At 39.6% G+C, this 20,928-nt stretch overlaps 1 protein-coding gene across 6 annotated transcripts in view; it reads right to left on the reverse strand.

The window, feature by feature from the left end:
- usp28 (ubiquitin specific peptidase 28) overlaps positions 1-18,808 on the reverse strand; it is a 40,075-nt gene extending 21,267 nt beyond the window's left edge. The window contains exons 1-14 of one of the 6 annotated variants that reach the window (XM_062049018.1): positions 18,636-18,808; positions 17,208-17,285; positions 14,470-14,590; positions 14,309-14,393; positions 14,080-14,242; positions 6,267-6,353; positions 4,155-4,292; positions 4,006-4,076; positions 3,857-3,933; positions 3,639-3,787; positions 3,437-3,564; positions 564-659; positions 313-492; positions 51-244 (exon numbers count right to left, since the gene is read on the reverse strand). In XM_062049018.1, the coding sequence (XP_061905002.1) occupies positions 51-244; positions 313-492; positions 564-659; positions 3,437-3,564; positions 3,639-3,787; positions 3,857-3,933; positions 4,006-4,076; positions 4,155-4,292; positions 6,267-6,353; positions 14,080-14,242; positions 14,309-14,393; positions 14,470-14,590; positions 17,208-17,285; positions 18,636-18,680 (1,612 nt within the window). In that variant the 5' untranslated portion in view covers positions 18,681-18,808. The remainder of the gene's footprint in view (positions 1-50; positions 245-312; positions 493-563; positions 660-3,436; positions 3,565-3,638; positions 3,788-3,856; positions 3,934-4,005; positions 4,077-4,154; positions 4,293-6,266; positions 6,354-14,079; positions 14,243-14,308; positions 14,394-14,469; positions 14,591-17,207; positions 17,286-18,635) is intronic. The other 5 variants (XM_062049024.1, XM_062049020.1, XM_062049019.1 and 2 more) reach the window with 5 other exon arrangements.
- Between the last annotated feature and the right edge of the window lie 2,120 nt (positions 18,809-20,928).

The following is a 20,928-nucleotide window of genomic DNA, read 5'->3' on the forward strand; positions in this document are numbered from 1 at the left end:
TGCGTGCGTTAAGCTAATAAAACATAACTGCACGGATGCTCGCTGAGTACCGTTGACGTCGTTCTCCACCTCCGTCCTCCAGCGCTGCAGGCAGGTCTTAACAAAGTGCATCTCCTCGTCAGTGATGCTGTGGGGGGCCGGCTGGGCCGGGCAGTCGGCAGGGTGTCTGCACTGGGTGAAGGGCTTGTAGATGGGCGTGCGCTGGCAGCTGGAAACCCGGCCCTCCTCCGCGTCTGCAGGGTCACTGGGTGAGGAAAGAATCAGTGGGATTTGATTTGTGTTTTTATGACTTGGATGCTCTCCGGGCCCAACCTGTCGTCTTGGTTGATGGTCTCGCTGAGCGGGTGGCTGGGAGGAGTGGGTGAAGAAGAAGCTGGTGTGGCGTCTTCGGCCGGGGAAACAGCGGCGGGCTTGGTGGACGCAAACTCCAACACAAACTGCAGCATGTCGGCCAGAGGGTACTTGCTGGGTCCTGAACCGTAGTTCTTGTAGCTGGCGGGAAAACATAAATGAAAATGACAGTGCAATACTGCCACGCAAGGTCGAGCATGTCTACTGTGTACCATTCAAGTTTCTGTTGGAGGGCTGCAAGTTGGTCCTTCAGTTTTTTCACCTCTCCTCTCCTCTCGTGAGTACACTGTAGGTTTTTATGAAGATACCTGCAAGCAAATGCAATGCAGAGTGGATCAATACATTTCTTCACTAATTGAAATTCATGTATTTTTTTTCAACAACAATTTCTTTACTCGACTGCAGATTGTACTAGACATCAAATTGGAGGATGGTACTTAATCAGAATTGTGCGTTTTAGTTTTTTTTTTTTTACAGATGTCACGTCTGTTCAGTGTGTTTGTTGTGTTAAAGATGTCTACCACCTGTGACCCCTGGGAACATGCTTTATCAGTATCATGCTTCAAACCCCTTCTCTCTTACAAAACGTGTAATGACTTCCTAAGTTTTATTCTTAAAAAAAAAAATTGTTGCATTTATTTTTGTTTTGTACGGTGCATCTGGAAAGTATTCACACCACTTTATTTTTCCCACGTTTTTTTATGTAATCAATGTGAATTTATTATTATTTATTGGGTTTATTTAATTTAATGTTTCAGTATCAAATGCTTAAAATCAGTTAAAAACATGTTATAGTTCAAGAACTGTGGGATGCCTTTCCGAAATATGTAGGAGATACTGATCTCCAAATTAACCCCGAGTGAAACACAATTGAAATGTGGGTGGTTGATGAGCCTTTTGTGTACTTGGGGATTACTATACAGTATCTCTCTAAGGTCGTTCAGGAATGCAGCTGTCCGCACTTTCTTACTTTATTTATTATTATTATTATATATATATATTTTTTTAGGTATTTTATTTTACTTGTTAGGGAAAAAAACAGCATTTAATGTATGTTTAACAACTTATGTCAATTGTATATGTATGAACATCAATAAATAAATGTTAAAAAGAAAGTTTGTTAGTTTAAATAAGGATTATCTTTTTGAATTTCAGGCAAATTATTGCATTTAAAATATTTTTTGTTACAGATTAAAAAACAATGTCGATAAAGTTATTCTTTGTTGTAAGTTGATTAATATTTATTTCGTCCTTTTTTGTTTTCTTTAATGTTAATAAGGATACAATGTTATGTTTTATAGACAAATGACCAAACGGCAGAGCGTTGGGGGGGGAAAAAAGGTTGTCTTCCTCCTAGGGGGGTATAACAGTGAATAAATAAGAAGCACTGAACTAAAGTGAACTAATTAGGGCACAGTAGATAAGATAATCACAAGAGACTTTCATGCACTACTTCCTCCACTCTGCAGGGGGCAACAGCAAGGCATACGCATCACAAGAGAGAAGACTGCCATTATTGCTTTTTAAACAAATAGGCCACTGAAAAGAAGTAGTATAAAGTATATTAAAAAAGTCTGACTTTTAACAAAGACTGGACTAAAAAAAACATATGTTTAAAGAAAATGCAGTGGAGGAGTCACTACAAATGTTTTTTTTGTACAAAAGTAAAACAAAGGAAAAAAATAACCTACAAAAGGAGGCAGACCCTGGATTTGAGTGGCTTGCTGCAACAGGAAATATGTGTCTGTTAACACGGACAAAGGCTACTAATATTATGTTATACATACAGATTTTCAGAAAGCTAAAGACTGAGGGGCCGGACTTCTCCTTCACTATTATTGTTATTTTGAGAACCAGCGTCCTGTGGAGTGGACATTTGTTTTGGTCTATTTCTTTCATCAGAATGAAAAGAATACGGAAAGAAATTAGACCTGCTGTGTAATGATTAATTTCAACAACAATACGATTCGAATCATAATTCGTGGTGGATGATACAATTCAGGGACGTTACTAGTTTATTTAGAACGAAACCATCCGAAATAATTCACTGAGTTGAAATCGATTCAGTAACTATTTAGCAAAAAAAAAAAATTCTACCGGTCTGACTGAAATAAATCGTGCATATTGGACACTGAAGGTGAAGTTTCCTATATTTCTGTTATTTATTGTAAAGGAATTATGTATAAATGAATTATGGATACAAACAAGCAAGTAAATAACAATTAATAGCCAAATCACACATCTTATTTGGATAAAATGCAACCAACACTTTAGGTTGAATTAACAAGAAGAAACCTTTTGTGCTCACATTTTCAACATTCAACGCATATTCAATAAAAGTGCAGTAACCAACATTTTAAAAGTCTATTTAAGTGCTACTTCTGCTTTTGTTTTTAAACAAAAATAAAAAAGAATGCAATATTAATATTAAAAAATAAAGTGCAACCAGCTAGGGCTGCAACTAACAAATAATTTGATAATCGATTAATCTGTCGATTATTACTTCGATTAATAATCGGATAAAAGAGACAAACTACATTTCTATTCTTTCCAGTATTTTATTGAAAAAAACAGCATACTGGCACCATATTGACACTATACTTATTTTGATTATTGTTTCTCAGCTGTTTGTAAATGTTGCAGTTTATAAATAAAGGTTTATAAAGAAAAAAAAAAAAGAAGAAAAGAAAAGAAAAAAAAAAAAAGTAGCCTCTGCGCATGCGCATATCATAGATCCAACGAATTGATGACTAAATTAATCGCCAACTATTTTTATAATCGATTTAATCGATTAGTTGTTGCAGCCCTACAACCAGCACCTCTTCAGGTTGAAATAACAGTAGACTGAACTTAGAATTTAGGTGCCTGGCGAGCTGCACATGGTTGTAGTTTGGACACCCCTTATCTAGACTCCAATTAACCTACTTTTTAATTTTCCAATATCTACTGTAACGTGCTTCCTAAACTTTACTAAGCACTTATTTCTTCTGTTGTTTCAAGCTAGCTTAGCTATTATCATGCTTTCTTGTCTGCTTCTGCTAGTTCTTACTCGGCATGTGACATGGAAGAACAAAAAAACTGTCACCTGTCCATGTGGATAATTTGCGGGAACTCCAGTTTCTTGTGTATCTTCTCGGGGCGGCCCAGCTGGGTGTTGAACTCAAATCTGGACAGTTCGAACGTCAAAACGGGCGGCAACTTCTTGAACCATCTCTGCGTGGTAAAGAGAAATAAGCCAGGCATCGACATTTCTCATTCAGAAAACATCTGAGCTGAAGCTACCCAACCTCTCTGCCGCAGGGAACGCTGAGATCGGCGTGAAGCGACTCGATCTCCCGCTCGACCATGGCGCCTTCCAGGCACTCGTCCAGGTTGTTAAAGCCATTTACTTGCAGGGGGTACTGGCCAAACTGCTCAATGTTACAAAGGATTTGACCTACTCAGAGAGAGAGACTCGTGAGTGGTCCGTAATGGTGGCAACGTTAACGGCTGAAGCGCCACTTACCCTCATGCTTCCTCTCGGTCACAAAAGTGCCATAGAAAAGTTGCACCATGGGGTTTTGTTGCTTATCTGCTGGGCTACTGGAAGCAAACTTGGCGTTAGTTAGAAAGGCCGTTGATAATACACATGCATCACATCAAAGTATGTCTTACTCTCCATTGGCGGCGAGCTGAAAGGCATCTTCTAACCAGTCCAGCAGCTTGTGGGAGAACTCGCTCACATCCTTTAGTTTAAGCGAAAAAAATATACCTTTTTTACACATATGGGATTTTTGTAGCAATGGTAGAAGACGAACATGTACCTGCTGGGCCTCGCTAGTTCTGAATGCATCTCGCAGTAGCTCCACGGCGGCTGAGGGGTCGACGAACCTGCGTGTGGAGCCCACCAAAAGGGAGAAGAGACACCGTAGCTCCTGCATGAAGGCGATGTTCCTCTTGTCCTTGGAGAGCAAGATCAAGATTGTAAATAATGTAAATAATTCAATGTGATTATCTTGTGTGATGACTGTATTATGATGATAGTATATATGATAGTATATATCTGTATCATGAATCAATTTAAGTGGACCCCGACTTAAACAAGTTGAAAAACTTATTCGGGTGTTACCATTTAGTGGTCAATTGTACGGAATATGTACTTCACTGTGCAACCTACTAATAAAAGTCTCAATCAATAAAAGTCTCCAGATTGTGATGAGAAAAATATTCATTACGCTTAAGTCTGTTGATGATGGGGATGGGTGCCGTTCACATTTGAACCGATACGGTACCAATTCCCTGGTACCTGGGAATCAAAACAAGTACTCAACGGTACCAAGTTTTGGTACTTTTGTGTGTGTTACTAAATATAGTTTTTGATTGTAAAATCTTTTTTTGGGTAACATTTAAAAATGAGCTCATTATGAAAACTGTTGTCCATTTGTTGCATCTTGTTTTATTATCACATTTCTGAGTCTCAAAATCAGTTGCAAGTCCAAGACGTTAGATATCAGGAGTCTATAGTTTATGGTCTGTGGGTTAGTCAGTTCAGACTTTGCTGTCTAGTCTCTTGTCGTGCACCAAAAAGTCTGAATAATGTAAGTATTGTACTTATGATCTGTGTTTTGAAAACCACTTTTAAAAAGTAATTAATTTTACTTACTTGTTACTTTACCAAAAAAGTGATTGAATTACTAATGGAATTACTCCTTAATAAATGTAATTAAATTACTAGGGAAAGTAATTGATACGTTACTTAAAAAAAAAAGAAAGAAAAAACTTCAAATATCTGGCATATGCAGTTGAGAGACGTTTCATATGGGAGCACAGTGTGTGTGTGTGTGTGTGTGTGTGTGCGTGAATGTGTGTGTGCTTTTAAAAGGTGGGTCGTGTTGTCTTGTGACATGTCACGTCATCAAGGGTTTCAACGGAGCTGTGTTTGTTAACTTTAGCAGTTAGTATTGGCAGTTTGTCGGCTCTGATGCCAGCACTTTTGAATCTTTTCACCGGATAGTGTCAACTCTGCTTAATAAAGAGATTAAATGTGCTTTGATGGCTGTCATATCTTCTTGTCAACAAACAGTGTATTGCTTGGATGGCAAGTTTGTCACTTCAATCATTGATTTGTTGTTCATTATTCTCATTGTGTGCGTGTGCGTATGTTGTTGTCTGCTGTGTCACAGTGTGATGTTGCCTCTTCCTTTTTGATATCAAGTTCATTTTAGCATTTTGGACACACTGTGTCCAATATTTTCACAAAGATAAAATAAGTAATATTTTTGGTTCATTTAATAGTTAAAACAAATTTACATTATTGCAATTAGTTGATAAAACATTGTCCTTTACAATTATAAAAGCTTTTTACAAAAATCTACTACTCTGCTTGCATGTCAGCAGACTGCTGAAATCCTATGTATTGAATGAATAGAGAATTGTTTTGAATCGGAAAAATATCGTTTTTGAATCGAGAATCGTGTTGAATTGAAAAAAAAACAACGATTTTGAATCTAATCGTGACCCCAAGAATCGATATTGAATGGAATCGTGGGACACCCAAAGATTCACAGCCCTATATGTTACCTTTGCATCCTAGTGGTTAGAGTGTCCGACCTGAGATCGGTAGGTTGGAGTTCAAATCCCAGCCGAGTCATACCAAAGACTATAAAAATGGGACCCATAACCTCCCTGCTTGGCACTCAGCAACACGGGTTGGAGTTGGGGGTTAAGTCACCAAAATGATTCCCGGGCGCGGCGCCGCTGCTGCCCACTGCTCCCCAAGGGGATGGGTCAAATGCAGAGGACAAATTTCACCACATCTAGTGTGTGTGTGACAATCATTGGTATCTTTAATCTTTAATCTTAATCTTTATTTTTTGAGAAAATAGCCCTTGGAGGAAAAAAACATTTGGAAGCCCCTGATGTTGATGAAAACTCACCGCGTGGCTCTTACACTTGTCCAGGATCTGCTCAGACAGATGGTAGTTGAGAACCAGCCTTCTGAACACAGGAAGGTGGAACAGCGACTGGAAAAACAAAACAAAATTGTATGTTAGTATATTGTATCAGAGCATGGGAGGAAAAATCCATAAGGTGTCTCCTAGGGTGCGTGAGGGTCGTCTCGCATTCAAGCAACATTACAGAACAGTTTTTGGTTATCTTTACACGTAACCCATTTTACCGATAGCCTCATTGTGTGTTTCCACTGCAGCAACAATTAGTCTTACGTGTCACGTTGAAGCCCAGCCAGTCAAGCTCGCGATGATCAAATTTGAGTAAGGAAATCCAATCGAGGCTTATCTCATTGTTACTGTCGTTTGCGGCCACAGAGGAGTGAGCGGGGGAATAAGAGCTGGCAGGTGAATCATGTGGTCACTTTGGCTTCGATCTGATTGGAGCATAATTACATTTGTTGAGATCAGAGCGGTGTTGAATCGACAGCACTTGCTTCAGAGGCAAAAAGGTCTAATTTGAAGGCCATTTAGATTTGTACTCTGTTGTATCATTTTACCATTAATCATTTCATAAGCCTGACTTCTGAATCGAAAATAATTACTGTCTGTTGTCGCCCACTTCATACTTGATGCCCTCATTGGCTCGCACTATTGAATCATCCACTTTGTCTGCAGAGCCACCTGAAACTATGGAACACGTGTCGCATCTTAAAGGATAACTTTAATATGGACACATTTTGTTGCTTCTTTCCAGCAACTTTGTGATACCCTTTTACTCCCTAAACAACACTTTTTAAAATATCTACAGATCAGCAGTTTTGTTCGTCATACTTTTCTTAGGGTTTCAGATTTACCGACTGACAAAGTTTTAGATGCGTTTTTGACACCACTTCTAACTTTAAAAGGATCAATTACACGTATTTATGACCACATTTTTCTTTTACGTCCAGAGTCTCTAAAATCAATTACTGTATTTTTCGGACTATAAGTCACAGTTTTTTTCATAGATGATGTGTTGGACTTTCACAATATTATGCCAGACCCACTTGACATCCATTGCTTTCGGTCTCCCCTAGAGATGGGGTGGGGTTACCCACATATGCGGTCCTCTCCAAGGTTTCTCATAGTCATTCACATTGACGTCCCACTGGGGTGAGTTTTCCTTGCCCGTATGTGGGCTCTGTACCGAGGATGTCGTTGTGGCTTGTACAGCCCTTTGAGACACTTGTGATTTAGGGCTATATAAATAAACATTGATTGATTGATTGATAGTTTGGTCGGGGGTGCGACTTATACTCAGGAGCGACTTATGTGTGAAATTATTAACACACTACCGTAAAATATCAAATAATATTATTTAGCTCATTCACGTAAGAGACTAGACGTATAAGATTTCATCGGATTTAGCGATTCGGAGTGACAGATTGTTTGGTAAACGTATAGCATGTTCTACTGTATATGTTATAGTTATTTGAATGACTCTTACCATAATATGTTACGTTAACATACCAGGCACGTTCTCAGTTGGTTATTTATGCCTCATATAACGTACACTTATTCAGCCTGTTGTTCACTATTCTTTATTTATTTTAAATTGCCTTTCAAATGTCTATTCTTGGTGTTGGGTTTTATCAAATAAATTTCCCCCAAAAATGCAACTTATACTCCAGTGCGACTTATATATGTTTTTTTCCTTCTTTATTATGCATTTTCGGCCGCTGCGACTTATACTCCGGAGCGACTTATACTCCGAAAAATACGGTAAGTCACTCTGGGAATAGGATTTAGGAATGATCCTGTCTGAGGATAGCTGGACAGAGATTTTAAGTAGAGTTCATAAGTATTCTATTTGTGCTAGACACAGCCTTACTCAATACAAGCTAATACATCGTACTTATTATACCAAGGTTCGACCAGCTAAGATGTATGACGGAATAGCGGTATTATGTGATCGGTGTCTACAGTCTTCAGCTAATTTAATACATATGTTTTGTCTCTGCCCATCCCAAAACAGCTATTGCACGGACATTTTTAACACTTTGTCTGTGGTCACTGGCGAAAGGATTGGACCAAATTCTTAAGTGGACTATTTGGGGTAGCACCTCAGTCATCTTCCCTTAGCAAATCCAAAAATAATCTTGCAGCATTCACTACTTTGTTGGCTAGAAGAATCATTGTGTTAAATTGGAAGGCAAGAGCGCCTCCACACCCGCTGAATCAAAGATGTTCTTTGTTTTCTCAAACTGGAGAAGATTGGGCTGACATTAAGTGGTTGTTCTGTGAAGTTTCAAGAACTGTGAGGTGCCTTTCAGAAAGATGTAGGAGAAACTGATCTCCAAATTAACCCTGATTAAATCACAATTGAAATGTGGGTGGTTGATGAGCCTTTTGTGTGCTTGTGGGCTGCTATGTCTCTCTAAGGTCATTCACAAATGCAGCTGTCTGTGGTTTTATGTTGACATCTGTCTGTGGTTTCTTACTTTATGATTATTTAAATATTAATATTGTTTTTGGTTGTTTTACTTGTGGGGAGAAAAACACAGCATTTGATGTTTACTAGACAATTCATGTCTGAAAATCAATAAGAAAATGTTACAAAAAAAAGATGGACGGATAGATTGTAACACGGATAGATTAACTGGATTTTCATTATTTCTTTTGGTTAAAATCTATTTAGTTTTTCGTACAATTCGATAACAAAAAGCAAGTTACCACTGTATGTACTATATATTTATCAATTTGAGTATTGTGCAAACTATTACAAAAAGTGAAACTTCTGTATGGACGCACAAACTGTGCCATGATTATTATAGTTTGCGTTTAAAGTAAGGTGCCCATTTTATAGGTGGTATTAAAATGCTTGCGTCAAGGTGGAGCTGATGTTAACCGGTTCAAATCTAGCAAGTGTGCTGTCAACTCAAAGTCTATTCCAGTTTGCACTTGCTGCACGGCTGCGAGACCAAGCTTAAAAGTGCAGTTTTGTTTGCTGTATGTTTTACAATAAGGTGTATTTGAAAACAAAAAAAACGTTTTTAATCTGGTTTGACTTAAGTTAGATTTCTTAGAAATGGGGAAATGTTGGTTGAGCTATTTGCAGTGATGGTGGTGGTCTCAATTAAATTGTGGATTTTCCACTTGCCGCTTTGGAATAAGGATGGGTACTGTTCACATTTGAATCAATACGGTACCAATTCCTGTTACTTGTGAATCGATACAGGTACTCAACCGTACCAATTTTCTGTACTTTTTTGTGTGTTAATAAATATTAATTGCTTGATAATAACATACATTTTTTTAATATAACATTTAAAAATGAGCTAACTGTGATGTTCAGTTGTTATATATTGTTTTCTTTTTACATTTAAGTCTCGTGTGCAATGCAGTTGCACTTCCAAGACATTAGATGTCAGTACTGTCTAGGTCAGACCTGGGCAATTATTTTGACTCGAGAGACACATTGAGAGAAAAAAATAAAAATAAATAAAAAATGTATACATATGTTAGGGAAATTTTGATTTCAATTTCGGCTTCTCATGATTATGAAAATATAATAATAGTAAAAAATTATTAATAGGCCGCGCAGCGTGCATGCAAATTCCGGAGCTTGTGACGGTGAAACAGATAAGGAGCGAATGAGTGAAAAAAAGAGCCCGGCTACTAGAAGTTTGGAATGTCACCATGGTTGCTACTTTTCACTTTTAACACTTGTATGCCTAATCCATAATCACTAAACTCAATAAAAAAAAAAGTAAGGCATATAATTTCCGCATACACATTACCGAAACAGCGACCAAACTAAGGCGCGGATGCTAGCAAGAACAATCCATACACCCACAACACATCTAATCTGCTTGTGTTGTTGTGAACAACGTCATCGATGTAACATCTATGTAGAAACAGGAGAACGGTCCAAATTGAGAGGCGCTCTCTTTTTTAACAGCCTCAAATGAGTCGCCGCTTTACTTGTCAAGCTTAGAAATACAGCACAGCACACTTCCACCTTCACAATAATAGCATGGTGCACCATCCTCGAGTACGTGGTTCGCATTAAGATGATATTTTAAAATTGATGTGTGCTCATAAGAACGTTTGTCGCTGTAATACCTAATTTTTTATCTAAAGTTCTGTTGTGAAGCAAAAATTGCCGCCTTTCATTGCGATCACAGACCATGTAACAATGCGCGCGTCGTATATATATACAGTATATATATATATATATATATATATATATATATATATATATATATATATATATATATATATATATATATACACACACTACCGTTCAAAAGTTTGGGGTCACATTGAAATGTCCTTATTTTTGAAGGAAAAGCACTGTACTTTTCAATGAAGATAAATTTAAACTAGTCTTAACTTTAAAGAAATACACTCTATACATTGCTAATGTAGTAAATGACTATTCTAGCTGCAAATGTCTGGTTTTTGGTGCAATATCTACATAGGTGTATAGAGGCCCATTTCCAGCAACTATCACTCCAGTGTTCTAATGGTACAATGTGTTTGCTCATTGGCTCAGAAGGCTAATTGATGATTAGAAAACCCTTGTGCAATCATGTTCACACATCTGAAAACAGTTTAGCTCCTTACAGAAGCTACAAAACTGACCTTCCTTTGAGCAGATTGAGTTTCTGGAGCATCACATTTGTGGGGTCAATTAAACGCTCAAAATGGCCAGAAAAAGAGAACTTTCATCTGAAACTCGACAGTCTATTCTTGTTCTTAGAAATGAAGGCTCAAACACAAAATTGTTTGGGTGACCCCAAACTTTTGAACGGTAGTGTATATATATATATATTTTTTTAATAATCACATGCGTTAATGTTGACAGCTCATATAATATATATATATATATATATATATATATATATATATATATATATATATATATATATATATATATATATATATATATATATATATATATATATATATATATATATATATATATATATATATATTTTTTTTTTTTTTTTTCAAACATATATAGTACATAAATAGCTGTAAAAATTTAAAAATCTGCTTTATAGTATGTTTGCTTGGGTCCATTTTTTAAGGAACAACCTAAATATATATATATATATATATACTGCATATACACACACACACAACTGTAAAAAACTGCTGCACAGTATGTTTGCTCCTCAGAAATGTCCCTCAGACCAACAATCCACTTCTCCACCTGTCACCATCAATATGGTACTTTTAAACATTCGCTCCCTTCTAAACTGAACTCTTTTAATGAATGATATGATTTTAGACAATAAGTTAGACTGTCTTCTTTTAACTGAGACATGGCTTGGCACCGACACACCTGTTGTTCTCACCGAGTCTTCCCCACCAACTTTAAACTTTTTATTTTCCACTAAAAGGGGCAGAAGAGGAGGGGGGACTGCATCAATTGATCATTTTAACAGTAAACTAAAATCTACTCTGGACTGCGTACCTCCACTTTTAACAAAAACAGTCAAATCAAAACGTACACCCCCATGGGCGATGGAAGAAATCTTATCAGATTTTGCGTCAACACCTCAAGGCACAGACAAACGGGCTGGATTTGACCATTTCTCACAACTCACCGCAGACCATCTTCTCCACTTTCGCTATTTTAACGAGTAAGAATTTTAATAAAGCTTCTAAAAAACATCAGATGCCTTTTGCTAGGACTTTGCAGACCACTTCAGAACCAAGATCAAAGACAGCAGATCTGGCCTCCAAACACGGCAAGTTGTATCTGCTGACACACCTGATCTGTTGTCCTTGCCTGAGGAAACACTGGAGAGTTTTGTCCTGGTTGATGCAAGGACACTTGGTCGAGTTTTCTCCCAAGTAAACGCAACAACCTGCCTTTTAGATCTAATTCCTTCTAGGGCTGGGCGATATATCGAATATACTCGACATATTGCGGGTTTGTCTCCGTGTGATGTAGAAAATGACTATATCGTGAGTATTCGAGTATACGTTCTCACGCAGTTGCTTTTAGCTGCGGGCATTAGACTACAGGCTTTTCTCACTCTTTCTTGTCTCTCCTTCTCATAGAGAGATAAAACAAGCGCACCTTGTCACATACTGTCGCACGTGCAACGTCATACGCTCTCGCGGAGCAGAGAGGTAGCGGCATGGGTAAAGTTAGCTGTGGCAGGTGATGCTAGCGGGGCGGTGCGAGTGGTAATACGAGAGAGAGAAGGTGCAAATCTGGTAACAAATGGAGGAAGAAGAATTAATTCCCAAGAAAAACAGCACGGAGTCCATCGTCTGGCGGTGGTTTGGCTTCAAGCGGGAAGATGTCGAACAGACAACCGTAATATGTAAAGTATGCGGCAAAAGCAATGATACAAAAAGCAGCAGCACTACTAATTTGTAGCATCATTTGAAAAGTCACCCGCTAGAGAATAAGGAGTGCTTGAAACTCCGCATGTCAACATCTCGGCCGGTGCCACAGCCAACAAAATGCCGAAGCAACCAGCATTGACCCAATTGAGCCTGGCGTCTTCCATTTCCAGATCAAAACCATAAGAAAAAAATACTCAAAAACAGGAGATAACGTCAGCAATAACCTACCACATAGCGAAGGACATACACTATTTGATTTCCTATTTTGCAGCTAATTTTTATTTTACACTTTTTGAAATATCTTGTGTGACATCATGCACAAAAGTGCACTTTATTAGTTTTAAAATATTGCAGTGGCGTTCTGTACAAAAAGTGCACTTTAATTTAGTGTTGTTGTGATGTGTCATCTACCATTCATTTACCATGAATTGATTACGTGGACCCCGACTTAAACAAGTTGAAAAACTTATTCGGGTGTTACCATTTAGTGGTCAATTGTACGGAATATGTATTGAACTGTGCAATCTACTAATAAAAGTTTCAATCAATCAATCAATCAATCTTAGTGACATCATGCACAAAAGTGCACAAATAGCTTGTTTTAAAATGTCTCTGACAATCTTGCACTTTCTTGTTTTGAAATGACATGAATGTTTGTGCCACTGCTTATTAAATACAGTTTTGGTAAATTTACTTAGTTGTGAGTTCCCTCTCTGCATAAAAGTTTAAAATTAGCATATATTAATGCAGTATGAACAAGAATGTTTTAATGTAGACACATAGAATCATCATACTGGTGTGATTATATGCATCAATTGTTCATTCAAGGCTAAGGCAAAATATCGAGATATATATCGTGTATCGTGACATGGCCTAAAAATATTGAGATATTAATAAAAGGCCATATCGCCCAGCCCTAATTCCTTCATCACTTTTTAATTCATTTTATGGATTCTTTGAGGAACAGCTTTAAACTATTATGAATTGCTCTCTTCAGACAGGGGTTTTCCCTAGTTTTCATGACCAAATTTAGAGGTGTTGAAATCCCCAAGTAAAATCGCTAATGCTAATCAGTAGCCTGTCTACAGCAAATCCAATTAGCATCAAGCTAGTGCATTTTGGAAGAGTGGAGTGTTATTTTACATTGGCACGTTTTTTACCAAGCATACTTGCTTTTTTGGAGTTGATAATTGCAACATTACTAAAAATGGAGTTTGACTAAGTCCGCCTTTACTGCTGCTTGAGTGATTGTTTCCTTGAGCCAGTGTTCAGTCTGCAACCGGACGTGACGTCACGTGCAACAGAAGGTATCGAAATATGACAGCGTTTGATTTTACAAGACTCTCAATACTCTGTAGTACCGACGGAATTCAGTCGGTGCCTATAAAAGTATCGAATTTGGTACTCATCCATACTTAGAAGTCACACTCATTAAGTAAGTCCTCACCTGGATGACGGCGCTGAACCAGCAGGTGTTTCCGACGTTGCGGATGCCGACAGGCCAGTCGTCGTGGCGGATCCAGTCTGCCGGGTTGCACATGTCACTCTGGGCCTCGCATCGCTTCCTCTTGCTTCTCGCAGAGTTCTCCTCGGCACTGGCTTCCAAAGCCCTGCAGCGTCCATTCAAAAGTATATTTATGTTGCAAACAAACTATGGTGTGAAATCATTCTGGTACCGATGGAACTCCCGCTCCTCTTCCTGGGCCTTGTGGGACTCCTGCAGGCTCAGTTCGATGGCGGTCTGCAGTTCATCGCGGTCTGCTGAGCAAGAACATGTTCACATAGTACATATTCTGTCGGGGTCTCACTATCGAGGAACTTCAAATGTGTCACATACCTTTCTGTCCCTCCCAAGCAACACAAGGCGTCTCGGACTGTTGTGGTTCTTTGGCATCCCGAACCTCTGCTGGCTGGGTTGTCAGCAGCCCAACAGCGTGGCCGACGTCACCCTGACTGGCCTGCAAGAGAGCACTTAGTCACTTCGTTAGGTGACGGCTAAGAAGAGCAAGAGCTAAGCACCTCTTGCAGAGGGGCGCTTCACTGTTAATAGCTTCAACTTTATCTGTAGTTTTTAAGCCAAAATGCGTCCAGTCCTCCTTTTCTATATTCACGCTGTTTCTGTGTGCGTTGCCTAACATGCGCCTCTGCTCGTTTTACCAGTATAGTACCGTTTTTAATTAATTTATTGTAATTAAATTAATTTCATTCATTCATTCCTTTAATTCAAGAATTTTGATCATATTATGCCTATACTGGCTCACCTGCACTGGCTTCCTGTGCACTTAAGATGCGACTTTAAGGTTTTACTACTTACGTATAAAATACTACGGTCTAGCTCCATCCTACCTTGCTGATTGTATTGTACCATATGTCCCGGCCAGAAATCTGTGTTTAAAGAAATCCGGCTTCTTAGTGTTTCCCAAAAAAAAGTCTGCAGGCTTTAGAGCGTTTTCTATTCGGGCTCCAGTACTCTAGAATGCCCTACCGGTAACAATTAGAGATGCTCCCTCAGTAGAAGCATTTAAGTCCCATCCTAAAACTCATTTGTATACTCTACCCTTTAAATAGACCCATTTTTAGACCAGTTGATCTGCTGTCTCTCTTTTCTGCTCTGCCCCCCTCTCCTGCATGGAGAGTTTATCAGGTGACCACGGAGGAAGCGCTAGCTGTTCAAAGTCGGGACCCAGGTTGGACCACTCCTCTTTGCATCAGTTGGTGACGTCTCTTCGCTGCTGACTTGTCTCCATTCAAGATGATCCCCTGCTGGTCTCCCAAAGGACTGGACTTTCACATGAAGTCGGAACCCGGGGTGACCACTCCTTATGCATCAGTCTGTGACTTCTCTGCGCTCCGTCGTGTCTACATGCAAGAGGATCCCCACTAAGGACTGGACTCTCACATTATTAACTATATCCACTCGGCAGCCATTGCACCGGTCACCCAGGGGGGATCCCCACATGTGCGATCCCTTCCAAGGTTTCTCGTTGTTCCCAATGTGTTGAGTTTTTCTTGCCCTGATGTGGGATCTGAGCCGAGGATGTCGTTGTGGCTTGTGCAGCTCTTTGAGACATTTGTGATTAAGGACTTTGATTGACTAGTACCGCAGTACGTTATTAGTACCGGTATACCGTACAACCCTAATTCATACAATGTATTACTTTAATTTGTTTTCACGTTAAAGACCCTCATTTGTAATGTGTGGCGGCTTTTAAAGGCCTACTGAAATTAATTTTTTTTATTTAAACGGGAATAGCAGATCCATTCTATGTATCATACTTGATCATTTCGCGATATTGCCATATTTTTGCTGAAAGGATTTAGTAGAGAAAATCGACGATAAAGTTTGCAACTTTTGCTCGCTGATAAAAAAAACCTTGCCCCTACCGGAAGTAGCGTGACGTCACAAGCGGTAGTGCTGCTCACAATCCCCCGTTGTTTACAAAGGAGCGAGAGATATCAGGAGCTAGAAAGTGACGATTAACCCATTAATTTGAGCGAGGATGAAAGATTCGTGGATGAGGAACGTTAGAGTGGCGGACTAGAATGCAGTTCAAGAGATATCTTTTTTCGCTCTGACCGTAACTTAGGTACAAGCTGGCTCATTGGAATCCACACTCTCTCCTTTTTCTATTGTGGATCACGGATTTGTATTTTAAACCACCTCGGATACTATATCTTCTTGAAAATGAGAGTCGAGAAGACGAAATGGACATTAACAGTGACTTTTATCTCCACGACAATACATCGACGAAGCTCTTTAGCATGAGCTAACGTGATAGCATCTGTCTCAAATGCAGATAGAAACAAAATAAATAAATCCCTGACTGGAAGGATAGACAGAAGATCAACAATACTACTATCAGGAGACACCGAACCAAACACTGGACATGTAAATACACGGTTAATGTGTATTCGGCGCCTGTTGAAGCCTAGCAATGCTGTTGCTAACGACGCTAACTTAACAACGGGACCTCGTCAGAGCTATGATAAAAACATTAGCGCTCCACCTACGCCTGCCAGCCCTCCTCTGCTCATCAACACCCGTGCTCACCTGCGTTCCAGCGATCGACGATGCGGTCGGCGGCCCGGAGATGTCAACGTGAGTTCGCCGCTAGCGCGTCTGCTATCCAACAAAGTCCTCCTTGTTGTGTTGCTACAGCCAGCTGCATACACCGATCCCACCTACAACGTTCTTCTTTGCAGACTCCATTGCTCATTAAACAAATTGCAAAAGATTCACCAACACAGATGTCCAGAATACTGTGGAATTTTGCCTAAGAAAACAGAGCTCTGTGTATTGTGTCCAAAAGGGTCCAAACACTTCAGTGGACCTCGCGACGTCACGCGCATACGTCATCCTCCAAAGGCGTTTTGAACCGGAAGTTCCCCGGGAAATTTAAAATTGCTCTTTATAAGTTAACTCGGCCGTATTGGCATGTGTTGCAATGTTAAGATTTCATCATTGATGTATAAACTATCAGACTGCGTGGACGGTAGTAGTGGGTTTCAGTAGGCCTTTAATTTGCCGTGGCTCCGCACCACGATCAATTACATGTAGGGGAAACCCTGTCTTACCTTTAACGCTCTGCAGAGAATCTGAGGATCCTGGATGCCGGTGACCTCCCTCAACTGGTTGATCAGCATCTCACTCTGCTGAGCGCACAAAAAACAGGTTGGGCTCAAGACCCTTTATAGGACATCAGTCATTTTGTACATTAGGTGGTTTTAAGTATTGGTACAAGTGGGCAACCAAAACACCTAATTGAGAGGTTAGTGATGGTTTGCCAGTATACAAATGCAACAGAAATAGCTTTAACTTTCCTAGAACCAACGAGCGGCCAACCTTTACCCAACTTGACACAATTAGGACCCCGGCGGGACATGACCATGTCTCACTTAAAGCCTGTGACGCAGAGCGGCCTGACAAATGCTGCCCGACTGCCAACCTATCATGGTCATATGAGGTTAAGATGTCGCACAATGAGAATCCAGTCATTGTTCGCCGGGGAAAGCATTCAGGAAATGACTAAAACTGCCCATTGATTGATTTAAACCGGCTATGGGTGTAAACACACGTTATTATGGATGTGAAAAAGCATGTTCTCACCTTGTGAACACATGAAGTACTTAAAAAAAAACAAAAAAAAGAGAGCGCCTGCTGAGCGAGTGGTGCTATATAAAGCCTGCCCAACAGCAGGTGTATGCATCAGTGTGTTGTCGACACACACATACAGGAAGCCAAAGAGCAGGGGGGATGGGGGGGGGGGTGGGGACCAGACTTATATGGCGTCCAGGGTATATCTGAGACCCCTTGGTTAGCCTCTATTTTAAGCTGCTGACATGGATAGGACAGGCTTCTGTTTATCATTCCGCTCGGCATGCCACCAGACTCCATCACAAAGCCACTGTGACTCTCCTTCTCTCTCTCACACACATACACACAAATAGTGTTAAACAGAGGCAAACAAATCAGCTTTTGACATGACATTAGGACAGTTTTGAAGAGATACACCAACACATATGTGTGAAAACGTGATTTAAGTGTTAATCCATGTATCATGGTCTGCCTTCACTAATTTGATTTGGTATAAAATAAAATTTGACAAATTATGTTTTAAATCAAAAATATTCTAACTACATTTAGAAATCTAACTTCCTTGAATTATAAATTCAATTCAGACATCCTCAAAGGACAACTATTATACTTCCATTTGAGACAAAACGGATGGGAAATATATGGGTATAACATTATTAAAGCACTTTTAGCAACTTTCAAATATGCCGAATTATCAATTAAGATCCTAAATACATAACAGTGGGATGTTTTACCCCAACAGCCAATTCTGTATAACATGGTACACAAGTCAAACTTAAACATGTCGTATTTTTAATGGTGTTTTGTGCCACCCACACAACACACAAGAGGGGTTAGTGTTCCATGCCATAACGCTGCCACCTGTGGCGTCAATATCACCACCGTCGCGATTTTGTTTTAACGCTCACCGAGTTCGTCGCGTTTTCTCCATTTTCGCTCTCTTCGGGTGTCATTGTAAAAAAATTACTGTTGTTGTTTTTTTAATGTTCAGCCCGGAGAGCGGGGGTCACTGCAACTCCATCTGTGACTCGCAGCAGAGAGCCGCCGGACACGGGAGCGCGCTCGGCCGCCTGTCAGTACCCGCTACGTGCGCGCGTCCTCGCCAGCGTTGTAGTGGCCGCGCGCACGCAGACAGGCGGGGAGGTGATTGACAGGGAGGGGTGTTGTTGGTTAGTGACGTCGGCAGTATTTAAAGTGACCTTTTAGCAAAGTTCATTCGTTCATTTTTTTATGCTAAGTCAGCAACAAGTCAGTACCTAGAAGAACGACAAACAATGAAATACCTAATTTTATAATAAGAGGTTCTTTGAAAATCAAAACAACTGTTCACAATGTAAATCCAATTAATGCGTTCCAGACACCCAGAGATGTGAACGTTGTTATGATCACTGAATCATTTTGTCACGAGTGCAAAATATTGAAAAAAACAGCAACAATATAAAAAAATATATAAAGTAGTTTAAATATTATATAATTTTGAAACACTTAAAGGCCTACTGAAAGCCACTACTACCGACCACGCAGTCTGATAGTTTATATATCAATGATGAAATCTTAACATTGCAACACATGCCAATGCGGCCGGGTTAACTTATAAAGTGCAATTTTAAATTTCCAGCGAAACTTCCGGTTGAAAACGTCTATGTATGATGACGTATGCGCGTGACGTCAATGGTTGAAACGAAAGTATTCGGACACCATTGTATCCAATACAAAATTCCACAGTATTCTGGACATCTGTGCTGGTGAATCTTTTGCAATTTGTTTAATGAACAATGAAGACTGCAAAGAAGAAAGCTGTAGGTGGGATCGGTGTATTAGCGGCTGGCTGCAGCAACACAACCAGGAGGACTTTGACTTGGATAGCAGACGCGCTATCCGACGCTAGCCGCCGACCGCATTGATGATCGGGTGAAGTCCTTCGTCGCTCCGTCGATCGCTGGAACGCAGGTGAGCACGGGTGTTGATGAGCAGATGAGGGCTGGCTGGCGTAGGTGGATAGCTAATGTTTTTAGCATAGCTCTGTGAGGTCCCGTAGCTAAGTTAGCTTCAATGGCGTCGTTAGCAACAGCATTGTTAAGCTTCGCCAGGCTGGAAAGCATTAACCGTGTAGTTACATGTCCATGGTTTAATAGTATTGTTGATTTTAGGTCTATCCTTCCAGTCAGGGGTTTATTTGTTTTGTTTCTATCTGCATTTAAGCACGATGCTATCACGTTAGCTCCGTAGCTAAAGAGCTTCGCCGATGTATTGTCGGGGAGATAAAAGTCACCGTGAATGTCCATTTCGCGTTCTCGACTCTCATTTTCAAGAGGATATAGTATCCGAGGTGGTTTAAAATACAAATCCGTGATCCACAATAGAAAAAGGAGAAAGTGTGGAATCCAATGAACCCTTGTACCTAAGTTACGGTCAGAGCGAAAAAAGATACGTCCTGCACTGCACTCTAGTCTTTCACTCTTACGTTCCTCATCCACAAATCTTTCATCCTCGCTCAAATTAATGGGGTAATCGTCGCTTTCTTGGTCCGAATCGCTCTCGCTGCATTGTAAACAATGGGGAATTGTGAGGAGCCCTTCAACCTGTGACGTCACGCTACTTCCGGTACAGACAAGGCTTTTTTATCAGCGACCAAAACTTTATCGTCTATGTTCTCTACTAAATCCTTTCAGCAAAAATATGGCAATATCGCAAAATGATCAAGTATGACACATAGAATGGATCTGCTATCCCCGTTTAAATAAAAAAAAATTCATTTCAGTAGGCCTTTAAGATACAGTATTTGTGAAAGTGCAATAAGGACACATTTAACCCTTTTGTTTGGGATGACATTCGTCCAGGTCCAGATAAAAAAACAACTGTTTTTTTATGAATATTCAGGGTCTGTGGGATAATATAGTCCTGATTTGAGAATTTTAAGTCGAGTAGTTTTTGATCGGTCCTGTACTAATGTGTACAACATGCCTAAAAAAGGCTTGAGTGTGTCTTTATTCAATTCTGACAAATAGAAAAAAAAGTTTCACAAATAACAAACTGTGTTTATATGAACTTTTAGGGTCTGTGGGTTATTTTAATCCAGATTTGAGAACCTTAAATACAACGTTTTTTAGTCTGTACCTGTACTAATGCGGTCCACATGATTAGATAAAAGGTTAAATGTGTCTTCATTATATTTTCACAAATCACAAACATTGTTACAAT

The sequence above is a fragment of the Entelurus aequoreus genome, linkage group LG05 (assembly GCF_033978785.1).
Source record: "Entelurus aequoreus isolate RoL-2023_Sb linkage group LG05, RoL_Eaeq_v1.1, whole genome shotgun sequence".
Classification (NCBI taxonomy): Eukaryota; Metazoa; Chordata; class Actinopteri; order Syngnathiformes; family Syngnathidae; genus Entelurus; species Entelurus aequoreus.